General features: G+C 52.6%; 1 protein-coding gene across 10 annotated transcripts in view; it reads left to right on the plus strand.

Moving 5' to 3' along the window:
- Mdr49 (Multi drug resistance 49) overlaps positions 1-9,252 on the plus strand; it is a 49,769-nt gene extending 40,517 nt beyond the window's left edge. For all 10 annotated transcript variants that reach the window (XM_076320085.1, XM_076320090.1, XM_076320084.1 and 7 more), the window contains 6 exons: positions 778-1,129; positions 1,467-1,694; positions 1,932-2,881; positions 3,713-4,114; positions 4,219-4,365; positions 6,983-9,252. In XM_076320085.1, the coding sequence (XP_076176200.1) occupies positions 778-1,129; positions 1,467-1,694; positions 1,932-2,881; positions 3,713-4,114; positions 4,219-4,365; positions 6,983-7,186 (2,283 nt within the window). In that variant the 3' untranslated portion in view covers positions 7,187-9,252. The remainder of the gene's footprint in view (positions 1-777; positions 1,130-1,466; positions 1,695-1,931; positions 2,882-3,712; positions 4,115-4,218; positions 4,366-6,982) is intronic.
- The last annotated feature ends 202 nt before the right edge of the window (positions 9,253-9,454 follow it).

The raw sequence follows: 9,454 nt of genomic DNA on the forward strand, positions 1-9,454 counted from the left end.
ACGCTCGAACGACCTGGTACCCGAAGGGAAATGGGGAGATTCGGTCCAGAATTTGTTTTTTTTTTTCGAGTTTACTCTCGATCGTGAAAAGCATCGACAACGAATAAAAATCGTGCTTTATTCTTTCGATGGTCGGACCAGCTCGCGATTTATATATTTCCAACCGTTTCGTTCCACGAAAAAAAAAAAAAAAAAATAACAATTCCCAACTCTGCAAGTTTTCGAACCGATGGTTGTATCTCGAACGATTTTCGGATTTGTAAATTTCAAAAATGTCCCGATCGTTTCGCGTTCGGACCGGAACACCCACCTTAAACGGTGTTACACCGACGTCACGGGCAAAGTGTTCTCCGCCGTAAATTCATTAAATCCGAACCAAGTGCGTGTGCACCGTAGACGAGGCGCGTCGTCCCATCGTTAATTAAATAATCGTTATTTCAAACCGCAGCGACCTCGATGGCCTCTTCCGTGCGTGGCAATCGAACGAGCAAATGGCGCGGCCGCCGTTCTGCCCGATAATTATCAACAAATGCGACCGCGAGCCAGAGAGGAGTCTCGTACGGTCATTTTCACGGAAATTCCGATCGGATTTCGTCTTTGATCGGTCGTTTCGTTCTCCCGGTACGCGAACGTTGGATAATTCGCGACGAAGAGTCACCTTCGTCGATGCTTTCGTTTCTTTGACTTTTGGAACGGTTCGAGTGGAACGGTTCGGATCGCGTTTCGTCCAGTGAGCATCGACGAGGCAAGAAGTTATCGCGAGAAGTTCTGTTTCAGGGTTACGACAGTCCAGTAGGAGAGAGAGGATCTCAGCTGTCCGGTGGACAGAAACAGAGGATCGCTATCGCGCGAGCTTTGGTCAGACGACCGGCGATACTTCTTCTCGACGAGGCTACCTCGGCTTTGGACCTGCACAGCGAGGCTACGGTTCAGAGAGCCCTGGACGCAGCCTCGAAGGGCAGAACGACCGTCGTCGTCACTCACCGACTCTCCACGATTACCAACGCCGACCGGATAGTGTTTATAAAGGAGGGACAGGTAGTCGAGCAGGGTACCCACGAAGAGCTGCTCGCCCTCGGGAACCACTATTACGGACTGGTTTCCGCCGACGCTAGTGCCACCGCCAGAGGTAATTGCCGTTGTGCTTTTTCCATCCGTTCCCTTTGTGCGCGCTCCCTTTTTCGCGGAACGACAGTAACGACACTTTTTACGCCTCGCGGTCGGGTATTCCGCTTATTTTCGTTTATCATTTAAATCGAGGAAAATTTCGATTCGTTCGCTGCCGGGTAAGATCTACGAGTCGAGCGTAACGAACAACCACCGTTGTTTCGTTCGGAGCACAACGGTTGCTAAGAATCCATTCGTTTTTATCTATCGTTCGTTCTCTCTGTCTCGTTTCCGAGGAATACGAGCGATTCGCTTCGCGGAGTACGATTTTGAAGGCGAGTTCTTGTTTGTTTCACCAGCGAAAGCAACAGCGTCGGCCGCGAAGACGGTGACGGCGGCCATACCGAAACAGAAGCCACCGTTGAAGCGACAATTCTCCACGCTGTCGATGCACTCTCATCGTTTATCCCTGGCGGGCGCGTCGGAGAGCTCGATGAATCAACTGGAGGAGCACGAGAAGGCGTACGACGCACCGATGATGAGGATATTCGGACTCAACAAGCCGGAATGGCCTTTCAATTTGATCGGTTAGCACAGCGTCGTAACGGAGCAATTGAATCGTTTATCCGCGCACTCGATTCTCGAGTATTCGTACGCTCGTTGACGACCGAGACGACGTTCGAACAAAACCGTGTACCGTTCGCGTCGAGTCTCGCTCGTCGTAATAATCGACGAGGAGAATCGAGCTATCGAGTCGTCGAGCGTTGCTCGTAGCTCTCGGTGCCCGATCGGATTCAACAACGAAACGAATGGTCGCGTTTCAGGGTGTTTGGCGGCGGCGGTGGTGGGCGCGTCGTTCCCAGCTTTCGCGGTCCTGTTCGGGGAGGTCTACTACGTGTTGGGTCTCCAAGACGAGGACGAGGTGCGTCACGAGACGGTAAACTTCTCGATTCTGTTCCTGATCGTCGGTGTGGTCACCGGGCTGGGCACCTTCCTCCAGATGTACATGTTCGGTTTGGCCGGTGTCCGTATGACGACGAGGATCCGAAGCATGACGTTCGCCGCGATGTTGAAGCAGGAGATGGGCTGGTACGACGAGGACACGAACAGCGTGGGCGCGTTGTGCGCCCGGCTCTCCTCGGACGCTGGAGCGGTTCAAGGTGCCACGGGTACGCGGGTCGGGGCGGTTCTTCAAGCGTCCTCGACCCTGGTACTCGGTATCGGATTGTCCATGTACTACACTTGGAAGATGACCCTGGTCTCGGTGGTCTCGATACCGTTGGTGCTCGGCGCGGTGTTCTTCGAAGCGAGGGTGATGAGCGGTCAAGGTTTGCAAGAGAAGAAGAAGATGGAGGCGGCGACCAGGATCGCGATCGAGGCGATCTCGAACATACGGACGGTGGCCAGTCTGGGCAAAGAGGAGGCGTTCTTGAAACGTTACTGCGTCGAACTGGAACACGTAGCGAAGGCGACCAGAATCCGAAACAGACTCCGAGGATTGGTGTTCTCGTGCGGTCAGACCACCCCGTTCTTCGGCTACGCGTTGAGTCTCTATTACGGTGGATCCCTGGTGGCCACCGAGGGCTTGAGCTATCAGAACGTGATCAAGGTGTCCGAGGCTCTGATCTTCGGTTCATGGATGCTGGGACAGGCGCTCGCGTTCGCCCCGAACTTCAACACGGCCAAGATTTCCGCCGGAAGAATATTCCAGCTTCTGGACAGGGTCCCGGAGATCTCGTCGCCACCGGACTCGGAAGACAAAGATCTGGATTGGGTGAGGGAACCAATCGAGCACGAGACGACACGGATCGCCCGAGTACCGATAACGTCTTTCGTTGTCGCGCGCGATCTTGCTCCGCGTTATCGGTTACGAATTACGATCGCGCGATTCGGGAAACAAACGAGGCGATTCGAGATCTCGAGTAGCCGTTGAAACCTTTTCAACGATATTTCGCTCGTTGATCGCATTCTTCGCGCGACGCGTTTCGAATTAACGAGCACGGTAACGCCAGGGTTATCGAACTTCCCGGAAATCACGTGGCCCCCGCAACGTTACGTAACGACTATTTAGCAAACTATCGAATTTATGACGTTCTGACAGCAAAGCCTCGGGCAACGCGCGTTAATTACGCTCAAAACCCGGAAGCTGTGTTTGATCAGGACTACACGATCCCTCCAGAATTCCAAAGCGTTTAATGAAGCGATACGAGTGAACGACGTTCCCAATTCGCCGCGCAAACGCTCGATGCACGTAGTGCATCGCGCTTTACGCGCCGAATATATTTATACGTATATATGTACGCATATATGTCGTTTGTTCGATCAACGATTTCCTCGTTAGCGCGTATCGCGACAGAGGTCGGTGAATTTCATCGAGGAGTACCAAAAATCCACTTTGTTTCCTAGCTCGGTCCACGAACGACGCGACGAATCGTCGAGTCGCGAAACGATAATATTTCAACACGGAATCTCTCCGATCCGGTCCGATCTTGCTCCGATCGGCAATTTTTGGTTCTCGGGACCGGTCGTTCCGTCCAAATGCTCCGAGCTCCGACCTTGCGTTAGACGTTGAACGAATCGAGACCGTAAACTACGATGATTTCAGAAAGCGGACGGCTTGATTCAATTTTCGAAAGTGGAGTTCCACTACCCGACGCGGCAGGAGATGCCGATTCTGCAAGGTTTGAATCTAATAGTGAAGCCTGGACAAATGGTCGCGTTGGTGGGCCAAAGCGGATGCGGTAAATCCACCTGCATTCAGCTACTCCAACGATTGTACGATCCCATCTCCGGGACCGTGACGTTGGACCGTCGCGACATCTCCTCGGTTTCTTTGCGCAACCTCCGTTGTCAGCTCGGTGTGGTCGGCCAAGAGCCTGTCCTCTTCGACAGGACGATCGCTGAGAATATCGCGTACGGCGACAACTTCCGTCACGTGCCGATGGACGAGATCATAGAAGCCGCAAAGAAGTCGAACATCCACAGCTTCGTCAGCTCTCTACCACTAGTGAGTACCGGCGGTTCGTTTTGTTTTTTTTTTTCTCGCGTTTTTCCATCGCAACATTTTTTTCCCGCTCCGGAGACCGTACGCCGAGTTCGTTCTGGTTACAGGGGTACGATACTAGGTTAGGATCGAAGGGCACGCAGCTCTCCGGAGGACAGAAGCAACGAATAGCGATTGCCCGAGCTTTGGTCAGGAATCCACGCATCTTGCTCCTGGACGAAGCTACGTCCGCCCTTGACACTCAAAGCGAGAAGGTAAGCCCTGTACGGCACCTAGTGCCGGCATTAAGGAAATAACGAAGCACCTGTTACACCTCGTCGAGCGTCTCGTAGCAGCTAACGCGTCGAACGACCCTTCGTCGTTTACGCGTCGTTTCATAATTCACGCGATCTCGTCGGTTCGAGGGTTCTTCGCGGCTCGTTTCGACGGGAAGTGACCGTCGCGAACGAAAATATCTCGGTTCGGGACGGAGAATGAACGAGCGATACGCGTTCGAGGTTACCGCGTGACCGTTGCGTCGAATCGAGGATCGATCGACGATCCGCGCGAGTCGAGACGGTTCCTCGAAGCGGCGAGACAGCATCGGTGGCTTAACGCCGATCGACGAAGCGAGATTGGATCCGATTGAAAATCCAAAGCAGGACCGTGGCTCGTTATCGTCCTCGCGAGAGTTCGAACGGTCGATCGAGTTAATGGTCCCTGAAAACGCGGATCGAACCGTCGCCTCGTGGCAATCCTCTGCGGTCCGATCGAGCACAGTTCCTTTCCGGTTCGAACGACTCGCGAACTCGTCCCACGAGACGCGTCACGGATTACTGTCCCTTGGCCGGGCTCTTCCCGCTTTTGGCCAGAGATTTACCTCTAATTTATGGCGCAAGCGTACGTCGTTCCGATCGCTCGAGTAACTCGGAGAACCTGGCGCGGGACCATTCGCGAGATACATTCGGTATCTTCGGAGCTAATCTTTCCACGATCGTACTCGGTCGACTTTGCGTTCACCCTAAGCGTTCACAACGACGAACAAAGGGACATACGCACATTCGATAAATCGTTTTTGTTTTTTTCGACGAGTTTCGTTCGGTTCGCACACTTTGTTCCCGCGATCGTCGAACGTCTGGCAACATTTTTCGAAAGATGGCCCGCGAGGAGGACACGACGAAATATTTGATCGTCGGGTACGACGAATATCGGGAGTCCCTGTCGCGAATAACAACGACGGTCGGCAGTGTAAACCGACGGTAGTGTTACGAGTGCGGTCCGTTGATGAATATTAATGGATGCTGATGGATTTTAATGGAAAACACGAGCAAAAAAGCGCGAACCCGAGCCGACGAAAAAAGATATCGCGACACGGTCCACCCTCCCCCTACTCGTAGCGTATTACGCAATGGAGAACGCACTTTATATGGTAATATCTGAAAATTAAAATTCATATGTTTACCCGACCGGATCAAGATCCTGCTTCGGTCGCGATAATGCATCGCGTTACGTGGAATTACGCTCGTTTCGGTCGTTCGTTTAAAATTTGCTCGCAATTAAGAGGTTCGCGCGATACGGTACCACCGTGTGTCCGAACTCGTTTCTTTGTTTTTCGCGCAGCAACGCGTTCGCCGAAATACGTTACGTTTCGAGGGAACGTCCCGGACACGATCCGCGGCGATCGATTATTCCTGTCGCGACGGTCTCTCAAAATCGACGAGACCGCGCAATTGCATTATCCACGGTGGCAATCGGAAATACTCGGCCTCCCCGAGTATCGAATCGTCGTTGTTCCGGCGTGGGACGGGGAACCGACCGAACGAATTTCACGGCAATTATTGCGCTCCGTGGTTGCTTACGATACGGCGCGTTGCCCTCTTTGTCGAACCCGCTCGAGCGAACAATGGACGCGTTTGCTTTCCAACGATCGTCGCCGATTTTACTCAGTTTCTACTTAAACGCGTTTCCATGCCCTCGAGGCGGTGTCAAGGTCGCGATCAGACGACTCGTCGAACAGTCCTCCGGATCTTTGACATTGTCCCGAGTGCACGTGTGCCTGGGAATCGTAACCAACTTTGTACTCAAGAGTTCGGTAACGTTCGCGTTTGTAAACTTCGTAAGGTACGAGGTGTTGTGTAAACCGACGTTACGAAAGTCGAAAACGCGTTCTCCGTTTGACCTTGTTTCCAAATTGCAGCCACTTTTGCGCTCCGGTGATTCTTAATCGCGAACTGACCTACTACACGACCGATTGGACCGTTGGTACGCGATGCTCGATAAGTGCTCGATATCTCTCGACCTTGTTTATTCCGCTCCGCGAGACGAGTCGGACGAATTCGATTACATTCTGCGATCGAATTTCAATTTCGAGCGCTACCTGCACGGGTGAGCGCGTCCTGCTTGGACTCCTAGTCGAAAAAAGGGGGTCGGAGAGGGCGCAACCTTCTCCGATCGTTTTTGGTCCCCTGCCCATCGTTAGCGGTATCGTTTCGCGGAGAAGTTTCTATTGTAAAGTTCGGATTATAATACGTAGTTTATTACGATATGCAGAGATCTCGCGTATCCGGTAGTATAGTTTTTCTATAATACATATGAGAATACAAAGTCCGAAGAAACAAGTGTACAGTGATATGTCTTGTAAACGACGACAGTGTGGTGTGGTCTTCGTGACTCTCGACTTGGAACTGACTAGAAAAAGAAAACCAAAAAGAAAAATAGCCAAAGCGTAGACTCTTCCGCTTCAATACGGAGACAGTCCTTAAAACTGACATCGACCATTCGCTATCGACATCTACCACTCTTAGAATCACTGTTACATTCATTCCAAAAGTTTCCTCTCCCCGTTTGGACGAAGGACGATAGTTAACCGTCCGTGTTTGTTTGTCCGCGCAGGTCGTGCAAGCGGCCCTGGACAAGGCCATGGAGGGCAGAACGTGCATCACCATAGCGCATCGTCTGGCCACCATAAGGAACGCCGACGTGATCTGCGTGCTGGAGAAGGGAACCGTCGCGGAGATGGGTACTCACGACGATCTGATAGCGGCCGACGGGCTGTACTCTCATCTGCACGCTCTCCAGGAAGCCGCGATGGAGTAGAACGTGGACAGGGAGCGCGTCGACGCGCGTCCCCGCGGCGCCGGGACGCTCTCGAACCGCGCGGGACGAGGGAACCCGGCCGATTCACCGAGACCTCGACCGGACGACGAGAACGCGCGCGGCGCGACTCATCGAGAGAAACGAATACGCTCGAAGGGACTCTGGCCGATTTTCACGGGGAAATTTCGCCACACCGTCCCCTGGCTCTCGAAATTTTCGTTTCCACGGGTCGAGCGGGACGGAGTGTGGCGGTTCTCCTCGCGACGTTCGTCCCCTCCTCCGGTTCGTCTTCGTTCTCGTTCGTAGTCGAAACCGTCGCGTTCGTCCACCATCATCACCATCGCCACCGCATCGCGTCGGGCGTCGAAGACCGCAAATCTTGTCGGCAACACGTGGGATCGTTACCCTCCCCTTTCTCGATCCCATTGCGCAACGATTCGCTCGTCGCCAGCGAGAAAACACGCTCCTTTTCTACAAACCCTCGGAGCAATGGACGCACCTCTCCGTGCCCCGTGCGCGTCGTTTGTCTCTCGACCTTTACCCTCCAACGAATTTCTCTCCTCTTCTCTCAGAGTCTCTTTCGTACGACGGTTACGACGCGAGGTAATCGTAGACGGAAGATTCCGCACGACGCGGGAATCGTCTTCGGTCGATAGATTCGGCAGAGGACGTATCGCGAGGGTGCCTCGTCTTCCGTTCGATCGACAAACACCCGCGAAAGATCCAGCAACCTTTCACCCGATACGAACGCTCTCTCTTTTTTTACCAATTACCGATCCGCGCGCGCGAACCTTCTTCGAGTTCGAGCTCGAGCAAATCTGCAAATCTCGCGCCAGAAGAATTACGCGGTTCGCGCTCGACGTAGGCAAACGTGACTACAACCTGGAGAGAGGGACGCGCCCGGGGACGAGGAGTCGTAGGGAAATTAACGGGAGGGAAGGAGAGGGGAAATCGTTCGAGCTGGATCTCGACGCCCGTCCGAGGTTGGAATTTCAAACGAGCCAGGACTACACCGAGCTGCGGGACGAGTTCTTTGCCGCGGCGCGGATCGCGAGAACGGCGAGGAGGCGTCCGGATGTCCGGTCGAGCGTCGCGACGGATTCTCTCCCCGAATTTGTGCCTTCACTTAGTATACTTAGCGATAAGAGTTCGTCGGCGTACCTTCGAGAGGTCTTTTTCGTCGGCGTTTCGACGATCGACGCGCGACAAATTCGCCAATTATTCGTTTCTCTTTTTCCCCATTCTAGATTCCGGCGATTCGTTTCGCGCGATCGTCGATCGGAGGAATTTTACACGATCTTCGCGTTCCAACGTCGCGGAGAATCGCGCACGCGCGTCTTTTCTTTCGTTGACACGCCGTGCGAGCGTTCTCGATCGCGTCGGTCTCGGCAGTGTACTTAATCGCCTCGATCGATCGAGCACCAGCGGCGATCGAAACCCGCGAAACAGCGCTTTAATATCGCCCGATTTCATATTCGCGATTGGCAGCGTTTCAACGTCGTCGATCGCACGATTAAATACCAAGATGGAGTGTCTTGTAACCCCGTGGAGGGAACGCGACGTTAATTAACGACGCGCGATCGACCGACGCGCTGTCTTTCGCGCACTTGTCGCGTTCGCAACGTAATCCGGAAGAGAACGAGTACGATCGGCTCGACGCATCCATTTGGCGATCGAAAAGGTTCGATGACCGTTTTATCTATTTTTTCTTTCCCCGTTTGGATTCAATTTTTACAAGCAAACGGTAGAGTCGTTCGCGGTGGTCAACGTCGAGGTTCGAGACCGTTCGTCGCGAGAAACGAGGACGACGCGGTCGAGCACCGTAAACGGTACGACACGATACGAAAAGTACAGAGAGAAACAAGGGGTGGTACTAGTTGTAAACATTTTGAAATCGTTACTTAAGACTAAGGCTGCGGCCAGCGTAACTTAAGGGCAGAGAGATCTTAAAATACGCGAACGAGCGCGATCGCTCGGTTCAATTGTGTGACTTAAACAGACAAACAAACAAACGAAAAAAAAAAAAAAAAAAAAAAAAAAAAATAATAATAACGTACTACAGCGTGTTTCATTAATTCTACTTTTTCTTTTTTCATATATCAGATGCGTGTCGAGTTGTAATTATACAGCGATACTAGGCGGTATGACGACAAAGCAGAAGTATTAATTTTTTTTGTTTTTTTTTTTCTTGTTACAAGAGAGAGACGGGGCAGATCGTACTGCTGTCATATACAAAATAAATGGAAACATAGTGGAAAAAAAAAAGAA

Source organism: Ptiloglossa arizonensis, chromosome 9, assembly GCF_051014685.1.
Source record: "Ptiloglossa arizonensis isolate GNS036 chromosome 9, iyPtiAriz1_principal, whole genome shotgun sequence".
In the NCBI taxonomy this organism is placed as follows: domain Eukaryota; kingdom Metazoa; phylum Arthropoda; class Insecta; order Hymenoptera; family Colletidae; genus Ptiloglossa; species Ptiloglossa arizonensis.